Source organism: Rhineura floridana, chromosome 2 (assembly GCF_030035675.1).
Source record: "Rhineura floridana isolate rRhiFlo1 chromosome 2, rRhiFlo1.hap2, whole genome shotgun sequence".
Classification (NCBI taxonomy): Eukaryota; Metazoa; Chordata; class Lepidosauria; order Squamata; family Rhineuridae; genus Rhineura; species Rhineura floridana.
In genome coordinates this window covers 142,053,186-142,073,606 of record NC_084481.1, presented here as the reverse complement: position 1 = coordinate 142,073,606, position 20,421 = coordinate 142,053,186, and the positions used below count along the sequence as shown (strand labels likewise).

General features: G+C 39.1%; 1 protein-coding gene across 8 annotated transcripts in view; it reads right to left on the bottom strand.

The window, feature by feature from the left end:
* The window catches only part of ANO1 (anoctamin 1), a 171,380-nt gene that overhangs the window by 59,748 nt on the left and 91,211 nt on the right, over positions 1-20,421 (bottom strand). For 5 of the 8 annotated variants that reach the window (XR_009760642.1, XM_061610687.1, XM_061610688.1 and 2 more), the window contains exons 5-10: positions 19,027-19,178; positions 16,963-17,017; positions 8,877-8,928; positions 4,877-4,942; positions 4,359-4,414; positions 2,222-2,263 (exon numbers count right to left, since the gene is read on the bottom strand). Coding sequence is in view for 7 of the 8 variants with exons in the window: in XM_061610687.1 (XP_061466671.1) it covers positions 2,222-2,263; positions 4,359-4,414; positions 4,877-4,942; positions 8,877-8,928; positions 16,963-17,017; positions 19,027-19,178 (423 nt within the window). In the remaining variant the exon portion in view is untranslated. Of the gene's footprint in view, positions 1-2,221; positions 2,264-4,358; positions 4,415-4,876; positions 4,943-8,876; positions 8,929-16,962; positions 17,018-17,923; positions 17,980-19,026; positions 19,179-20,421 lie in introns of those variants that run through there. The other 3 variants (XM_061610689.1, XM_061610691.1, XM_061610693.1) reach the window with 2 other exon arrangements.

Below are 20,421 nucleotides of genomic sequence, written 5' to 3'. Positions count from 1 at the left end.
ATTGGAGCTTCTCAGAGTAATAACAATGATTCCAGGGATCGTTTGCAAGAGTAAGATCTAATCAGAGCAGAATGATCTGATTTAAAACTCAGTTTTGTAAGTTATCCATCAGCTTTTTATAAAAGTAAACAATATCCCACATTTAGCCAAACGTTTAATTACTGAAATGCTTTGTATGTTCACTCATGCAGTTTGGAAGGTGCTACTGTATTCTGCTCCTGTTATGTGCTCTCAAATAGTGGCGTGTCAAGACTCTGTGGCTGCATTCTAAACCACTGGCTGAGCGAGCCTGGGCGTAAAAATACAATAATAATAAAGAATTAATAGTTTTCTGCCCTTCCATGGCACCCAGAGCCAGCTGCCTGAATCAACAGCCTCATTCCACAGAGAGGCCAGCATCGTGAAAGTATGAAGAGTATATTCCTCCTAAATTTGGCATATTTCTCTTTAAAATACTCTAGAGAGGATAGTGATCTTTTTTTAAAATTTTATCATTTTCTGAATATATTAAAGGGACACCATTTTATATATGTGTGCCCTTCACACTTAACCAAATGTATGAACATTTGGGACTCAGGTGATCATACCAGTGATGAGGATAATTCAGTCTGTGTATTCTTAAAGACTATTGTTTCATGTGCCCTGGCAGTGAAAACAGGCCAAAGGATTCAGGCCTAAGCCCTATCAGAAAAAGTAGTGGAGATGGCATTGGGCAGAGGCATGCATCAAATCCCTCAGCAGGTCCTATATTTTTCTCTCTGACTGTGTCCAGATAGCACTAAGTAACAATTAGAGCGCTCACATAATAGCATCTCTTTCCTGAGAATCCTTTTGCTATTTATTCAGGAAAGAAAGTGTCAATGTACAGAGGAATTGCTACAATACCTTCCTCTGTCTGAAGGAGCAGTAGTTCAGTTATAATTAGCCTTCAAATGAATAAGGCAGCAATTATCAGTAAGAAATTAGCAGTGGGTGAAAATGTCCCTCCAGAAATGAAATTCTGAAACAAGTAACAACCACCCTACAACTTGAAAAACGGCGTTACATCTGCCTTTAAAAGTTAACATTTCCTATGACATTCAGGACAATTGGCAGGGCTTGCTCAAAGTATTTTGACACCTTAGGGGAAGCCATTTGAACATCAGAATATCAGCTGAAGGTGCCAAGAGGAATGACTTGAACTAGGGCACATCAATACCACACATCTAAAGCATATGGCCTCCCTCTAATAAATCTGGGAACTGTACTTTGCTAAGGGTGCAGTGAACCGTAGGTCCATGAAGTTCCCAGGAGTATTGGGGGGAAGCCATGGCCATTAAAGTGGTATAAATGTGTTTTAAATGTATGGTGTGATTGTGACCAAGGGCTCCCTGCAGCCAGGATCTCTTGTCTCCTGTGCCACAAGGACATGAGTTGCCAACATGGTGGCCTCCAGATGTAGTGGTATATAAGTCCCATTATCCCTGAGCATTGACCATGCTGGCTAGGGCTTATGGGAGTTGTAGTCCATGGCATTTGGAGAAAACCATATTTGCTAATCCTGAACTAGCGTCACATTTCTGTTCCTTTTGCCTCTGCTACTGCCTTTGTCCTTAGCAAGCAAAGAATCTCCTGTCTGCCCTAGATTGCTCTCTTTGCTTGCTTCTGGCCTTCTGATCTTCAGTTGCTACTTACGTAACTCAACCCTTGCCTGCCATGGACCACAACTTGTCTCTGGTCTCAGTGGTCTGATAACCAGCCTCCCTTGGATCCTGAAAACTAAATACTTTGGAGCCTAACTACTACTGAACTCTGTATGCTTATAGCCTGATCCTATTCATGTTTACTTAGAAGTAAGTCCCATTTATTTACTTATTTATATTCTGCATAGGAAATGGGAAATGTCTCACTACTGCATGGGAAATGTCTCACTACTTTTAAACTTGCTTCTAAGAAAATCTTCATTATAATTGCAGCCATATAGCCCGCTTAGAAATACCATGATGTCTCAGGCATGCAGAGAAAGATGTCACAACATCCAAGCTGCTACAACCTTCCCCTTGTCCAACTCTGACTCCACGATTCTGGCATGTGCTTCTGTTTCCTCTCATTTGCTGCCCCAAGCAACCACTTGGGTGGGTTGGCTGGGCCTGACACTTGGCATGTATTATCTACATCCCAATGGGTGACCCATAAAATTGACCCTCTTGAGAAATTGTTGAGTCTCCTTGTATCAACTTACTTTTCTGTCATTGGGCTCAATGTGTTCACCTTCGTAATCACCCTTAAAAAAAAAGAAAACTGGTATTATCCAATAAATCAAATCCACCACACATTCTTTTTTTGCATATAGGCCAATGGATCAAGACCAGAAAAGGAGCCATGATAAAGAAACACATTACTTCCAAAGTAGCAAACAATATCCTAGACTAGCCTTTGCTAACCTGGTGCTCTCTCTGTGTTTTCAACTACACTTCCTATCAACCCCAGCTAGGACAACCAGAGCTGGGGCTGATGGGAGCTGTGGTCCAAAACATCTAGAGGGCACCATGCTGGCAAGGTCTTGTCTCTTACAAATGAAGAGAAATGGAAGACTTTTGTCTATGTAGGACACAGAGTTATTCCTAAATAATAGGTAGACTAGTCCATTCCATCTCTCAATTGCTCGCTGAAATAAAGGAAGGAGAACAAGAGGGCTAAAAGGCTATAGCAGCCTTTCCCAACCTCCAGATGTTGTTGGACCACAATTCCCATCTTTCCTGACCATTGACAATGCTGGCTAAGGCTGATGGGAGTTGTGGTCCAACAACATCTGGAGGCACACTGGTTGGGAAAGGCTGGGCTATAGCAACAGCCTCAGACTTGGATGGTAACAATGTAACATGTGGTAAAAACCACATAATGGCATCTTAGGCTCAGAGTACACTTTGTATTTATGATAAATATTTTTTCCCCTTTGTCTGATATTTTCTTTCTTTCTTTCTTTCTTTCTTTCTTTCTTTCTTTCTTTCTTTCAGTCTAAAGCAGCAAGCCACATTAATCCACTCATTTTCACTGGTTTTCTACCCCCAAACCATGGGGAAGAAAATATATGCATTTCATTTTCCCATGGGTTTGAAAGTAATTGGGGGAGGGAAATCTGTTGAGTGGAAAAGTGGAATAATGGAAAGTGTCAATATGCCCCTCCCCATGCCAGCCTCCTTCTGTAGATTGGGTGGCTGCTCTGAAGAAAAAATATTTTTTGGGGGTGGGGATTACATGTAATTAATGATGTGTGTAGTTTGAGCCTGAGTTTCCCCACAGCATGCTGGCAGTGTGGCTCACAAGTACAAGAAAAGTAAAGAATGTACCCCCTTCAGAGCTTCATTCCTTAATCTTTTCATCAACTAGTGTCCACTGATGACAGGTGTGACACAGCAATGCTGGAGATCACTCCTTGATTTTTGTAGGCATGAACCTACTTTGACATTTGACACATAACCGCAAAATGAAATGAAAGAAAAGGACCAGAGGCAGCTTCTGATATTAATAAGGAAAAGCATGAATACCCAACAGTTTGCAATGCATTGCTTTTTAACGCAATGGTGGGCAGCCTAACTAGTTGGCCAGATCGAGCCCTAGGACCACAGAGAACCAGGTTCCACTCCTCTTTGGAATGTATGATTTTGGCCTTAGTGTTAATAATTACTGTTTAAACATTGCTAAATAAAGACATAACATTCAAACATATTCCTGTTGTAGTTATTATTATTACCATTGTTGTCATCGTTATCAAGCACCCAAGGTAATTAATTATACTAAATTATGAGTATAATATCTGTAGCCTTTGGGTTGCTGAAAATAATGTGCCAAAATAACGTGACAATGTGTCTTGGATAAACGCAAACATAGTATCTATTTAATATACAGTCTATGTTTCAGGCCATATATAGGTAATCCACCTTTACAATAGAAACTGTCCACACCATGTCGGATATGCATTGCATTTGACAGGAGGATGTCAAGGAGATTTAGATCAGGAAACAAGCTACGTGGTGCCCGAGATATAAATATGTATTGTAACATATTTGTTGTTATAGAAGGTCAAATATTTGACACAAGGTCAAAAGCATGTTTTTTTGCTGAGTTGGTCATTTGCTGAGTCATTTTTGCAGCTTTGTTTTATATAAAACTAAAGGAAATTATTTGTGTTACGATACCCATAAAAAGTTGGCAAGTGTATGCTTGAAAAAACTACTAAAATATCATATGAAAATAGAGCAGGATACTGGGCTCATGAAACCCTGAAGATGTTTAGGATAGTGCCATTCATACCTAAAATATTAAGGATTCTTGGTATCAGCTTCTAGAAACATAAAATATATTCCAAGACCACTTACATCATGCAAGGGATATGCAGCACTGTAAACATTGTTGGCAAGCAGACTGGTGATCCCTGGAAAAGCAACAGAGAGATATCTATTTATGCTTCCTACTCTGAATTCCCTCAAGTAAACCCACTTTCCAGTTCTGGAGATTTCTCTCTCAAAACATCAGTAATTTTGCCTTCACATCTTTTGGCAGTATAGATTATTAAACATGATTCATTTTAAGAAATGAAAAGCTGTGGTGAATCAGAGGAAGTCATATATTGCAGAGTCAAGAGCTTAGCCATTAAATTACATATCCTGAAGCTTCAAGCTGGATTTGAAAAGCAAGCCCACAGATTTGGAAGTAGCAAAAGGCGAGGTTATCAGAAAGAGAGAGCTCAGCTGGGACTGACTGCTGGAGTCAATACACACCCACCCTTCCATTTTCTTTCACGCACATCCACACAAAAGAGTTTTAAAATCAGATTTAAGCTTGATTAGAGAAGCTGTTTGGAAAGCCTTTGGAAAGGCCTAGGCATCATACTTACCATATTTACCACATTTTCGTCTTTTATTTAAAAGGGTAGTTTCCTTCTTTCTTCCCTCTCCTTGCCCTGTTTACACATTTGTCTATTAGTTATATGATTGAGCAGTTACAATGCTTGTGCGATGGGGACTCTGAGGAATGTGTATTATTTCTTCAGGGGAATCATCTTAATTTTGAAGTTGAATGAGAGAGTATATATCAGGAGATGCTGCAAAGGGTGAAGAATGCACTCAGAAATCTTAGCTTACCACAGAATTCCAGTGACTGCTTACTCACAGACTCTTGAAGACTGCAGTATTTGATTTCTAGATGTGCTTTTCATTACAGCTCCTGGCATTAATATAGCTACCTCCAAATAAGGGATACCTGACAGACTTGGAAAGGGTCGTGTTACCTAAGAAAACATGCATGCTGATTCCAATGCCCTGTCTTTAATGTTGTCTCGGATCTAGTCAGTAAAACCAACATGAAAAAAGCAATGTGCATATTGACATTATAACAAAGCACTGGACAGGAATGCCAAAACATACACTATGAGGTATGGTCTGGTGTATTCTGTATAGATAAATGTTTTCAGTTCCCCACCCTGCAAGTTCATTAAGCCAATTATTTTCACATAGTATTTCTTCTGGATTCAAAATATCTTAATGTCAGTGTCTACAGCAGTTATTTATTGTTGCGGCAACAAATACTATTTCCGGTTGCATGCTAGACTTCCATCCGGTTCTGCATTGTTGCTGAACCATCTGCAAAGCATTCAGAGCATTCATGCTCAACAGAACAGCTTGCCTCTCAAAACTGGGATACCCTGAACAACTTTACTTAGAAGACCAACGCATGGAATTCACTTTCAGGTAAACTTGTAGGTGCATTTATTGTATTGCAACAAAAAGTAACAAAGCACACACATGAACTAGTTTGTTATCATAATGAAATAGCAAGTTCTTCAGCCAAGCAATTCTTCTGCCAGTATTTGTTTAGAGTACTGAAAAAAGTGAAGGCGTAGGTGACTACGTGGCCATAAGAAAAACTATAATCATTTGTATTGCCTCAACTCTGCTAGCATATTGTTATGTTTATGGCTGCAGTTGGCAAATAAAGAGCTGAGTCTATAAAATGCCAAAGACCATCTGTGCAGTTGCTACTAAAAGCTCTCACTTAGTTCATCAGAAGCTTTGATCATGCTCTAAAGAAGAAAGAAAATTCCAACACTCATTTGTTGAACATTAATTATTTGCCCAATGCCCCCCTCCGCACCCAGTGCCCACAGGAAACAACCAAATCACTAAGCATTCTGTTAAGAATTAAAGAGTGGAAACTATAAGTCCACAAAGACCTGCCAAATGCCAGCGGTCACCCAGGCAAGTGACAAGCTTATGGCACTTTTATTAGAATGAAAAATCTATTGTCCCACCCCCAAAGCAAACACCACCTCCCAGAAATTACTTAATTCATGATATTTTGCCTGGTGTGATAGCCCTCACCCTATGCTGATGTTCCTAGTCTATCCATTCAAATGGGGATCACATAGGAACATGGGAAGCTGCCTTATGCTGAGTCAGACCATTCGTCTATCTAGCTCAGTATTGTCTACGGCGTCTGGCAGTGGCTCTCCAGGGTTTCAGGCATGGAGTCTTTCTGAGCCCTACCAGGTGGTGCTGGAGATTGAACTTTGGACCTTCTGCATGCAAAACAGATGCTCTACCACTGAGCTATGGGCCTTCCCCACTGTGAGACTCTGTTTCCCACCTGAATGAAGGCTTTAAGGATGAAATCTCCTGAAAAGTGTTTTGAGTGCTAATCCTCTGAAAAGTGAGAAGTCTGGATATGTCTTAAATCAGATTTTGGAGAGAATGACATCCTGGAAATTAATTTCAGAGCTAGAATATTGGAGTGTTCAAGGTGCAATCCCATCTCCCATTTTGGAAGATACTGTCATTTGTATTATTGTTGATCCTAACTTACATACATTGTCAAGATACAGCCCCAGATGGCATTACATCAATTTACATCATTTGAAGAAAGTTCGCAACCATTATTTTCTAATCAAGCTATCCACAACAGTGTTTTCCCTCACATCCACATCTGATGGAAGCAATAAATAATTTATCAGATTACTTTTTCTGTTAATGTAGCCATGATTGTTAGGCCAGTTTGACCACAATGGGAAAGTACTTTGTAAATGCTATGAAACAGATGCCGCACAGGTGAAGGAAATGCGATCTTGAACCTCAATTTCTCATGAGAGAGAAAATCGTGCCTTTTTCTTACAAATAACACCCAAACTTTAGGTATGGGCTGTTTCCACAAATATTTCCTGGTTGGTTACAAAATCAAAGCGTTGATTACAATTATTGTGTAAAGTGAGTACAGATCATAGATGAACAAGGCCAGCTTGGCACATGCCATCAATGCATCAAACTCTACAGTTCTTTGTAAGCACAGTGCCAGGCATTATGCATATATATGTATATGCAAACAAATACATGCTTTTAAATATTTCCTGCAACAAGATTCTCAACAACATATCACTGAAGGAATAATTTTTTGATGTAGAAAATCCCAGAGAAATGTAGAAAATTTCAGAGTCTTAAAGACATCGGAGAAGCTGCTCAACTTTCAACTTTCCTCTTTCAACAAGCCTTTTAGGTTGAGACCTATCCCAGTCTGCGTCTGTGTTAGAATTGCTTAATGTTTTTTAATAATGTTTTTAACCCTTTTTTAAAGTTGTTTTTTTATAATGTTTTTAATGCTGTTTTGTTTTAATGTATTTTAAGATCTGTTTTTATGATGTTTAAACTGTTTTTAGCGCGTTTGCCACCCGGGGCTCCTGCTGGGTGGAAGGGTGGGATACAAATTAAATAATAAATAAATAAAATAAATAAACGTACAATTAGACAGTGATCCATACAACATGTATCAATGTTGTTTAATGGCTCCATATAATTATGGAAATTCTTGAATATGATGATTAGCACTGACCCTATTATGGCTTTGAGGAGAACTGTAAAACTTTTTTTTTTTACTTTACCAGGTATTTGATCAGTTTTAATTTTCTCTTTGCTACAATATTATGTTTTTTTGTGGCTTTTCTAAAAGCATGCTGATTCTATTTTATTTGTACTTTGTATGGTTATAAGCTGCCTTGGGGGACCTTTTAAGGGGTAACAAAGCGGGTTATAAATTATTTTATAAAATAAAGGGTTTAATAAATAAATAAGTAAACAAATAAATGTACATGAGTGTCTTGGAAAATGTTGACCAAGTGGGCCAATTTAAGCCAGGGATTTACAAATAATCAAAGTTTAATCTTCCATTATTTGAAGGGTGGTTAATCAGTCTTTGTGCCAATATTTGCACATGGCATGCATAACAGAAATCCAGTTTCTCATACTTGCATTTAACCCCCTGTGGGTGAATGGCTTGGTAGAATGGAAACTAAAATAAAAAGGTTAGTTTTGATTAGACTATCACAATGAGATACACACACCAAGGCTACAGTCCTAAACACACTTACTAGGGAGTAAGTCATATTAAGCATGATGGGACTTGCTTACCAAGTAAACATGCATAGGACTGTACTAAGTATATCCTGTTTTGAGACCTAGCAGAATTATACCCAGAGATCTTGGGAAATATGGCATCTATCCATAATATAATGATGGCCTAAAAACAGAGAGATGCATAAACTCCCTCTCTCCCTCTCTCTCTCTGTATGTGTGTGTGTGTGTGTGTGCATCTGTGTGTGTGCATCTGTGTGCAATACTCTGTTTTATCATATACATATATAGGTTATAGGTATATTTTATGAGCTGAGCTTTTGTCTACAAAATGACTTTAAGCACTTCATAATCTCTGTAAGTTAAAATATTACATAAATTATACTAGTTACATGTCCAGCATTAGGGCGCAGTGTAAAAAACTTGCAGACTCTTCAAATGTTAAGTTGCAAATATTCTGGAATCTGGAAAAGAAGCTGCAAGCAAAAAAAGCTTTCTTACCCATGCTGTATTTGGCTTTGGTGCATGTAGTTCTTTTCAATATTTCATAAACCTATAAGGAAAAAATTTTTTTTTAGAAACGACAGGGCACACGTAGCCCTCGGGAAATGAGCAGTAAGATTTTCATTGCTTACAAATAAAATCAAAGCACTGGTACATTTAAATTCTTGGGCATTATTATTAAAACTAGTGTAGAGTACTAAGAACTTGCAATTGTTTCAAGATACAGAAATAGTAGTTTTGTACAGCGTGCCTCATAAACACCGTTACTTGGTTGCTGTTTTTTTCTAAGGCTGACGACATGCCTTCTCACATATGTACATTCTGCCCTATGAGGTAAAAGAATTGAATAGCTCATCACTTCAGTACCACCACAATCCAAAATGAGTTTGGCTGGCACCTGTACTTGTTGCCCTGATTCATATTTCTGCTCTTGGAAATACAAGTTTCATTCAGAGCTCATAATGTTCACCTCAAAGCCAAGGAAAGCATTAGAGCCCCCCAAGTTCTTCTCTGGTTCAGAGAAGTACGTTTGGGGTATGTGTAACTGCCACTTCCAAAGTCCTGATGTGTTGTGCCTGCTGGGACAGGAATTGCGGGGAGGGAGGGATTTATCTGATTTTCATGAATATGACCAGATAAGCTCCTCTGGGGCAGGCATTCCACAAACGGAAAAGACCTGGTCTCTAGTAGCCATCCAGCTTGCATCATTTGGCAGAGATGCCTAGACAAGGACCTCTGAAGATGATCTTAGGGTATGGTTATGTATATGTGGGAGGAGGCAATCCTTCAGGTAATCCTCCTGATTATATGGAAGGTAGCAATCTTCCTCTCATCCCCAAACTGTTTAGGGCTTTAAAGGTTAATACCAATATTTTGAATTGGGGGCTAATCAGAGCTTGGAAAAGTTACTTTTTTGAACTACAACGCCCATCAGCCCCAGCCAGCATGGCCACTGGATTGGGCTGATGGGAGCTGTAGTTCAAAAAAGTAACTTTTCCAAGCTCTGGCTAAAATGGACTGGCAGCCAATACAGATGGATGAGTAGGTGGTGTACTATGATCATACAGGCAAGTCCCAGTTAATAGCCTTGCTCTTGTTGCTTAACTTTGGACCATTTTCTATAAATTGTATTACATCATTCTTTATATTGCTGTGAATCAGTTATAATGTTGAGCTGCAATAGGCAGAATCAGATAGAAATGGAAATATAAATAAGTATATTAACATGATTATTGATTATGATTAAATCAACTCACACACTCATAATTTACTAGTGTGTAGGCACACACACTATATCTATTTTAACGGACTGTGTATACTGCTTAGTTATAAAAAGAGTCTAAGCCAGCCTTTCCCAACTAGTGGGCCACCAGATGTTGTTGGACCACAATTCCCATCTTTCCTGAGCATTGGCAATGCTGGCTGAGGCTGATGGGAGTTGTGGTCCAACAACATCTGGTGGCCCACTAGTTGGGAAAGGCTGGTCTAAGCTGGTGTGTGTGTGTGTTTAAATACTGCAAGGTAACAATCTCCACACGAAAATGTAAGAACAACAGTGGAATAATGGGAGGAAAAGTTCTCAGCGAAATTGCAAAAATAAATATTGATGATTCTATGCACCAGTGGTCAAATTCTACATACATTTGTGTAAACCCATTTTGGCCAACCTATGATGAGGATAATGCAAATAAGAACTTTATTATTTATTTAGAAATTTCTAGGCTGGCTTAATATTAAAAAATATCGAAGTGGTATATAACATAAGAACACAACACAAAATTATCAAACAGAAGAACATGATATAAAAGCATAAAACAGTAAAATACAACAGCAGAGGATAAAAATATAGTTTTTTTTAAAAAAAGCTAACCTTAATTTAGAAAGGCCTGAGCAAAAAGGTTTTCAGGAAGTGCCTAAAACTGATAACACTATGTGAATCACAGAGGGAAGGGTGATCCGGTCTACAAGGGCAATAATGGAAAATGTCCACTTCTGAGTCACTGCCCCATAACAATTGTAGTCATTGCCATAAATGTGAAATAGTTCCTATTATATCACATTACTCCTATTATCCAGGAGCACCTTGAACAACAACAGTGGTTGGTTTCCACCACCCACCCATTTGTGGCTCTTTGTCTTCTGAAGCAAAGGTTCAAACCAATTAAAACATCCAAAAATAGTAGGCTCTTTTTCCACTCTCATGAGACCCAAAGTGGCATATATATTACCTGCAAGTCTAGGTATACATTTGGAATTAGGCTGATAGATATTTTTCCCCTCAGTTTTGCTAAATTCATTCATTCATTTATTGCATTTGTATACCACTCTTCCTCCAGGGAGCTCAAAGGAATGTATATGGTTCTCCGTTCTCCATTTTATCCTCATAACAACCCTGTGAGCTCGGTTAGGCTGAGAGAAAGTGACTGGCCCAAGGTTACCCAGTTGTTTTATTTATACATGTACAGTTTTGGCATTGTGGTTATGTTTGTATTTTAGATAGATTTTGCTGTGTCAAAAATAGAAGTCATAAAATTAGGGGACTGCAGATGGATGCTCAAGCCATGGAAGCCATGCCTGGTAAGGAGTTCTCTGCAGAAGCTCTGCCAGCCTGGGAGAAGACCTGCCCTGCCCCCTTTACCCCAAAGTGACTTTGGAAGCCGACACTTGTGTTGAAAGGGAGCAGGTCACACCTCTGCTTACAAACAGACTTTGCTGCTGCTGAATCCTTGCCTCAGCACTGCAGTCCCTCCAAAACATGCCTCCGCTCAGGTTTGAAGGTTTATCGATTTAAATGAACATTTATAGGAGATATAGTAGATGGTTTTACTTAGGGGCTTGGGGTGTATGTGAATAATTACTTCTTCTTTGTTTGTTTTTAAAGATTGTTTTATTATGTTCATCATATTGAAAAGTTGCTTTTGCTTGCTGTTATATTTGTTGTTATGTTACTGTATTATTATTTTTTTGTTATTAGGAAATTGTTTTTGTAATTGTTTTTGAGATGTATTTCTGTTCACCTTGTTGTAAGCCGCCTGGCTCACAATTGTTTGTGGAAGGCGGCATACAAATAAAATGATGGATAAATGAAAACAAACTGTAAAGAACTATTCTTACTATCTACTCTTACCTTTCTGTCTTGCAAAAAGAAAACCTTGAAGCATTCTATTTCTGGCAGAATTTAACATTTTAAAATTCAGATACAGAGAAAACAACAAAAATAAGTCAATTTTCCTTTTTACAGTGTTTATTTGTAACCTATTTTACATACAAGGTATTTTATATTTATTTGAACCTTGATAAAATCAATTCTTTGTAACTCTCATGTTAATCAGTTACTGTAAGAACATAAGAACATAAGAAGAGCCTGCTGGATCAGGCCAGTGGCCCATCTAGTCCAGCATCCTGTTCTCACAGTGGCCAACCAGGTGCCTGGGGGAAGCCCGCAAGCAGGACCCGAGTGCAAGAACACTCTCCCCTCCTGAGGCTTCCGGCAACTGGTTTTCAGAAGCATGCTGCCTCTGACTAGGGTGGCAGAGCACAACCATCATGGCTAGTAGCCATTGATAGCCCTGTCCTCCATGAATTTGTCTAATCTTCTTTTAAAGCCGTCCAAGCTGGTGGCCATTACTGCATCTTGTGGGAGCAAATTCCATAGTTTAACTATGCGCTGAGTAAAGAAGTACTTCCTTTTGTCTGTCCTGAATCTTCTAACATTCAGCTTCTTTGAATGTCCACGAGTTCTAGTATTATGAGAGAGGGAGAAGAACTTTTCTCTATCCACTTTCTCAATGCCATGCATAATTTTATACTCTTCTATCATGTCTCCTCTGACCCGCCTTTTCTCTAAACTAAAAAGCCCCAAATGCTGCAACCTTTCCTCGTAAGGGAGTCGCTCCATCCCCTTGATCATTCTGGTTGCCCTCTTCTGAACCTTTTCCAACTCTAGAATATCCTTTTTGAGATGAGGTGACCAGAACTGTACACAGTATTCCAAATGCGGCCGCACCATAGATTTATACAACGGCATTATGATATCGGCTGTTTTATTTTCAATACCTTTCCTAATTATTGCTAGCATGGAATTTGCCTTTTTCACAGCTGCCGCACACTGGGTCGACATTTTCATCGTGCTGTCCACTACAACCCCGAGGTCTCTCTCCTGGTCGGTCACCGCCAGTTCAGACCCCATGAGCGTATATGTGAAATTAAGATTTTTTGCTCCAATATGCATAATTTTACACTTGTTTATATTGAATTGCATTTGCCATTTTTCCATCCATTCACTGAGTTTGGAGAGGTCTTTTTGGAGCTCTTCGCAATCCCTTTTTGTTTTAACAACCCTGAACAATTTAGTGTCGTCAGCAAACTTGGCCACTTCATTGCTCACTCCTAATTCTAGGTCATTAATGAACAAGTTGAAAAGTACAGGTCCCAATACCGATCCTTGAGGGACTCCACTTTCTACAGCCCTCCATTGGGAGAACTGTCCGTTTATTCCTACTCTCTGCTTTCTGCTTCTTAACCAATTCCTTATCCACAAGAGGACCTCTCCTCTTATTCCATGACTGCTAAGCTTCCTCAGAAGCCTTTGGTGAGGTACCTTGTCAAACGCTTTTTGAAAGTCTAAGTACACTATGTCCACTGGATCACTTCTATCTATATGCTTGTTGACACTCTCAAAGAATTCTAATAGGTTACTGAGACAGGACTTTCCCTTGCAGAAGCCATGCTGGCTCTGCTTCAGCAAGGCTTGTTCTTCTATGTGCTTAGTTAATCTAGCTTTAATAATACTTTCTACCAGTTTTCCAGGGACAGAAGTTAAGCTAACTGGCCTGTAATTTCCGGGATCCCCTCTGGATCCCTTTCCGAAGATTGGCGTTTGAAGATTGTACTTATTTGCTCATTTATTTGAACCTTAAACTTTAAAGCCACAGACCTGAACTTACAAGATCTGAACAGGGTGGTTCATGACAGATGCTCTTGGAGGTCACTGATTCACAGGGCCGCCATAAGTCGTAGTCGACTTGGAGGCACATAACAACAACAAACTTTAAAGAGAACTGTAGGCTGCCCTTCAATATATAATATTTTCAGGATGAAAAATCTATACAGAAATAGATGTATTTTATACAGAATTAATTAATTCTGACAAGCATCTCACCAGAGGATTGTTCTTAACAGAAGCTCTCCGTATTAGCAACTGTTGGTCAGTTATTTGAAACAACATTTAAAAAACCAGAGCTCATGTTTTTAACATACTTCTTCCAAATTTAATGTGAAAAAAGATAAATACAGTTAGTGTTTAACATGTCTCTTTGCAGATGCCAGGATAAGTCTATATATGGGAGAAAAGGACCGGTACTGGATTATTGAAAGAACTGCAGGAAGTGGAAGGTGAGATCATCATATGAAGAATGTGGATGTCATGAGCAGGATTTGTAATAGTACATGTCCACTGGATTATTGCGGACAGATTAGGGAAGGGAGGGGTGCAAAGTCCATATTTAAAAAGTGTTTATAGTGACTCTTTTGTCCCATAACAGTTGACAAGACAAACTGGACGCTAATAAGTAGTGACTTATTTAAGAACATGGGAGTGCCCCTTCAGATTAGATATGTAGCAAAAAACTATTACTGTATAAACTCTATAGGTTATAAAAATGGCACTTGTTGAGCTAATAACATGAAATTTGGCATACACGATCTACCTGATGATGCCTGTGAAAGTGCCAAATATGAGCCTGATCCAATCAAAATTGACACAGCTGCATCAAGTTAAAAAGGCCTGAAAATTGACACACTGACCAATTTTTAAACATATATTTCTTTCCAGCTTTGGTGAAACTACTGATGCATTTTATTGAGGCTTGCTGAGGAATGCAATTTTTTATTGGCTTGGTGAAGTTCTGAGCATCACTTCAAAAAGTTATTAAGGTTTTCCTGCACTATTAAATTCTATGGAAAATACTGGCATAATAAGCCAGCGTGTGCGCATATCCATTTTTGAAGTGAACATTTTGCCAGGACTACAACGATTGCAGCAGTCTCGTGAATGCTATGTGCAATGCTTATTCTAATATAGCGCTGAGATACAGTTGTTATACAAGAGGTCACCAATGTTTTTAGGTCCATGGATACATTTAGAAATTTGTGAAACTGTTGTGGGTAACGCAGCCCACCCACAACATCCACACAAATCCAGATAAGGTGGATGGTCCATGTTGCCCTGTTCCTGTATTAATGGACCATTCAACCTGTTTTATCCCCACCAAGCATTATCTCAGGTATTAAAGCAACTCTAGATGCTTTGTATCAGATGGAAATCTCAACATGACAATGAATGGTTTTTTCTTGTTTATCATGTGCACCTCCAAATCTTACAACACTGGCAACAGGATAAGATGCTCTGCTGCACCTGAAGCCAGCAGGCAAGCTTATGGAGCAAGGATAGGCCACATGGACACACAGCACTACCATCCAACTTTTTGCTGCTGCTCCCACCTCACAGCATCCACAGCTGGAGACAAGCATTTTGCCTAATGATAGGGTTACCTCTGAAAATGAAGTAATCATGTAGGAGTGGTCAACCAAGATCCTCCTAGTCAGCACTTTCTGCCCCCCCCCCATTCACACACACACTTCAATAGTGTGGGGTTGCACCACAAAGAGTGAGACAGACCTTAGTAATTAATATACTGTATCCTGATCATTTATTTATTAATGCACTATGTTTTATGATTGGGCTAAATAAATAAATAATAATAATCAGTTGAAACCCCCACTGTTCATTAATTAGCACATAGACATTGACTAGGACATATATAAGTGTGTGGGTGTGTCAGTATCTATATACAAAGGTCTCCTAAAAACAATTCTGTTCTTTCAAATAATTTCTCTCAAAGTTTCTGATTAACATTAAGTTGCTAGAGTGCTTAGACAGGAATACTCAAAACATTTAACTAAACAGGACTATGTTATGTTATGATTATTTATATAATGCATTTTGGCCCAAACGTCCCTCAAAGTGGTGACACTGGATACAACAACAAAATCCAACAAAATGTATGATATAAAATGCAATAAATCAATCATCAAAGCACGATAAGATAGCAAAATCACAAAATACCCAATAGTTGCCTGTCTACATAGTGAACTGGCCACAGTATGATGATTGATTTACAGCACAATCCAAATCCAAGATCAGCCAGGATGAGAAAGTTTGGATTTAGAGAATCTTGGGCTTTCTCAGGTCAGCTGGCATAAATCCCTCACTCTAACTGAGCTGGAGATATACCAGCAAAAATCCCTCATTCTGGCTCAGCTGGAGCAAAGCCAGCAGAATTTAGGCTGGCGTAATTTATGGCAGCATAAATCCCTAAAAATGGATGTTCCAGGTAGTGGGAGTGGGATGGAGCAAGGACAAACTTACACCTATGCCAAACCCTGTTCAGCGAAGCCATGTGATTCAGGGCCCAATCCTCAAAACTCAGGCCCACAATCACCTGCTGATTCAGCTGGCAGTAGCCCCTCCCAGAGGCTCCTGAAGAGAGTTTGGAATAGAGGTAGCTAGGATAGTTAGGATTGCTCTGTTAGCTTGTAATCCTAATCCCACTTACCTAAGAGTAAGCCTCAGGCCAGGCTGCTTTCAGACATAGGGCTTATTGTGTAAATTTAACGGATTAAAATGGTAGCGCTTCTGTCCCGATTTCTAAAATTCCTTTCACACTGCAGTACCTTTTGCGTAAAAGAACAGTAGCTTTTTCAGCCAATATACCAGCATTTCACACAAATGTCTTTCATACAGCTACAATTAACAACATCTTGTTTTAGTCCCCCACCTGTTATACACATGTGCACTGTAGTTCCCACTGTGTAGAGAGGTCTAAGATCTCATCCTGTCGCCATGCAGCCTCTCTTCCTTTAGCATCTGACATATATATACTTTTTAGTTGTATAGACACAGGGGAGTGTGTGGAAGATGCTGCTCTCTGTGCCTACTCTGGAATGCCAGTACAATTTTCGTCAGGCAAAAATATAAACTCAATTATTTTTATAATATAAATATTATATTGTAAATACTTACTATGGTACTCCTAGTTTTGCTGTCATAAAAGGAATCCCTGTCAGATAGGTCAAATCTGTCAAAACATTAGAAATGAAAAACAATATGATTCAGTGTATGGTTGTATAATATGATTTTCAAATAAGGCAGCCTTATTTTCTGGCATTACATGTCCTCCTCCAGGGAAATTCAGAGAAATAAAGGGTTGTATCATATCAACAGAGACAACTCATTTAAATGTTGAGTCTTTATTTCTCTGCATTTCCCTAAAGGAGGACCTGTAGGGTCCAAAAAGCACTGAAATGATAAATATATTTTTTGTCTTTCCTATTGCTTTTTGCTCCTACTTCCAGTTCCTTTTTTGGGGTTTCATTTTTGTTGTATTTAGCCTTTTTTTATGGGCAAGTCTTGCCTGCTTGATTTGTAACAGCAGTCTTCAGACAGTAGCCATTCCTCTTAGAAGTCTCAGAAGTCTAAAGCCTTCTGCAACAAAACTTAATGTGTAATTGCTCACTGGCTTCACTGAGGAAAGAATCAACAGTGTTTCCTGTTTCATAGATAGTGTGTAGCACCTGTTGCTGCTCCTGCAATATTAATGTGGCTCTCTGCTGATTGCATTAACTTCTATCTGCAAAAATGACTCTTTTTTACACAAAAGAAATGTTGCAGTAAACTCACAATGGGTACAGTACAAATGTACCTAACCCCCCCCCCCGAAATAGGCACATTTGTTACTCTTCATCGAATCACAATCCATCCTGTAATTATAGCTAAAATGAATACTAATTGCCATCCAGAGATTCCAAAGATACACACTTCTTGTACTTCCATAGTTTTCCAGCTGTGAGTTTGTGCTCCCTTAGAAGATAAAAGCTTCTCTCTGATCTCTTGCTTAGCCTATGTTTGGAGCAAATCTATACGAACACCTGTCACATGATGGTTGCTAGAAAACAAACTTTTAACAATGTGGAGAGTTGATTACCTGCAGCTTCTAGGCATTCAGTTAGGATTTCTGAGTTACTTCTTGGTTCACCACATTACTAGTGACAGCAAATGACTACCTTTTCATACAGAGACAGTATATGAAAGATTTTAAAGTTGCGATCACATAACACTGTGAATTTTTAACCCCAGAGTGTGCTGATTAGGTCATAGGTCACTGGTGTATGCTGTTTCATTTGCTGCAGTGGTAACTAGCAGTGGTGGTGCCAATGGGGCCACAACCCTGTTTTCCAATGCACTCTTTTTCCTTGTGAACCTTAAAGCATACAAAAGACCTACTTTTTTCATCTCATGCCTAGTTCAGGCAAACACTGAGCATTTAACAGGCTGCTTTTTCTGCTGTGGGTCACTTCTGCACCATACATTTAAAGAACTCTTATACCACTTTAAGCAGTCATGGCTTCCCCCAAAGAATTCTGGGAACTGGTTTGTTAAAGGTGCTGAGAGTTGTTAGGAGACACGTATTCCCTTTACAGAGCTACAGTTCTTAGTATGGTTTAAGAGTCAATCCCTCTTCCCAGGAAACTATGGGAATTGTAGCTCTGAGGAAAATAGGGGCCTCCTAACAACTCTCAGCACTCTTAACAGACTACAGTTCCCAGGATTCTTTGGGAGAAACCATGACTGTTCATGGCATAAAAGTGTTTTAAATGTATGGTGTGGATGTGGCCCAAGATTGTAGTTTGTGGTGAACAGGCCATGCGAAGAAAGGATGGCCATTCTCTTGCTTCAGCCTCTTTTGGAAGGCATACAAGTAACAAATAACCCAATCACTTTTAGATTTTGGATGAAGACAAATATAGCTATGTGATCTGTCTTTCGTTATTGTTTTCGTTAATTTTGGATAGCAACAAATATTTCTTTGTTTAAGAACTTTAGGGAGGCTCACTGCAGTAACGCTCATCGTTGAGCCAAACAAGTTCTTGTTTATTTGGGAAAAAATGATAATTTTAGTGCTAGTTGTATCAAAACACTGGCCTACATATTTCTATTAATATTCTCTTGATTTATCTTCAAGTGGTATTCCCAGAGGCCAAGTCTGCTGAAAATGACATTAAATAAAGATGATGAACTTTGACTTACAAGTGTTGTTTCTCCCTGGAGAAGGGGTAGGAGAGGCGTTTCACTGTCTGATGCTTGTGTTCTGCCACTTTAGGTTGGATGGGCTCTGTTATTTTTTGAATTACAGAATTGATTTTTTTCAAAAGGCCATGTGGCTGATGAATTTGGTATACCTGAGGACCAAAAAAACACCAAACAAATAATTTCTTCCACGTCATTGGCAAAAGGTATCAAGGTTTCAAGAACAGAACAGTCCTCAAAAGAAAGAAAAATCTGTAAGGGGACAATTAAAATGGGAAAGAGGCTATAGTTCAGCGACAAGCACATCCTTTGCATGCTGATGGTTCAACCCCCAGCACCATCAGGACCTTAGATAATAGGAAAAACCTCTCTCTGAGAGCTTGGAGAGCTGCTGCCAGTCAGAGTACACAATGCTGGGCTACGTAAATGAACTGGTCCAACTCAGGACACTATGGCTGCTGTTGAGTGGGATTCAATGACATACAGGCAAATTCAGTTTGTGTAAATATAACTGACTAGGAGGTCCAGTGCAACGAACACGCTTCTCCAAAAGATCTGACTATTTGCAATATGGTAAGTGGTGAAGGTTTGTCTAACCTCCCCACAAACAAACCAGGATGCATGCTCACTAAATAGCCAACACTTTATCCTCAAATCAGGATGAATGCTCAAAAACTTGGAAGTGCCCTCAGTATAAAGCACATACTTGAAGGAGTGCCTTTCCCTATATCAATCCACCTAGGCCCTGAGACCTGCAGGGGTCCTGCTGGTAACTGTAGTATACTAGGTGGTAACTTTAGATGCACATAATGTACAAAGCAGTTCTTAGAACAGTCCCACAACCCTCTGGAGCAGATTTTTAATGAGCGTGGGGAGCTGCAGAAAAAAAGGGGTATCATTAAAAATGGGCTTACCCCCTTCTGCCAGTACAGTTAGTGAAGTTCTCCTTCAAGAAACTCTGAATCCAACCCCATGAATGTTTCAAATAGTAATATTGTGGAATAAATTGTGCCAAATAATGGACTGAACAGATTAGAATAATTTATACAGATTAGATAATTTTATTTACTTCCCCCTCCTCTTTTTAGCAAAGAGTATGCATAGCTCTGGTTACAGTACCCTTGTCTTTCCTACCTGTTTTGGACCATGATGCTACCACCTGTTTTTGGAAAAGAACAATACAACTTCTATGCAGGAGTTTAGACGAGATCAGATCCCTTCCAACTCTAAACCTCCATAATTCAAAATTCTTAAGTGTAATGGGTGGGCTATTTTAAAATTTGGAAACATAATTAAAATAGGTAGCATGATAAATGGGAGTGGATCAGCTCCTAATATAAAACTGAAATCCCAAAGTTTAATTTTAGTTTTACTTGCAATAAATTACTTTGTACT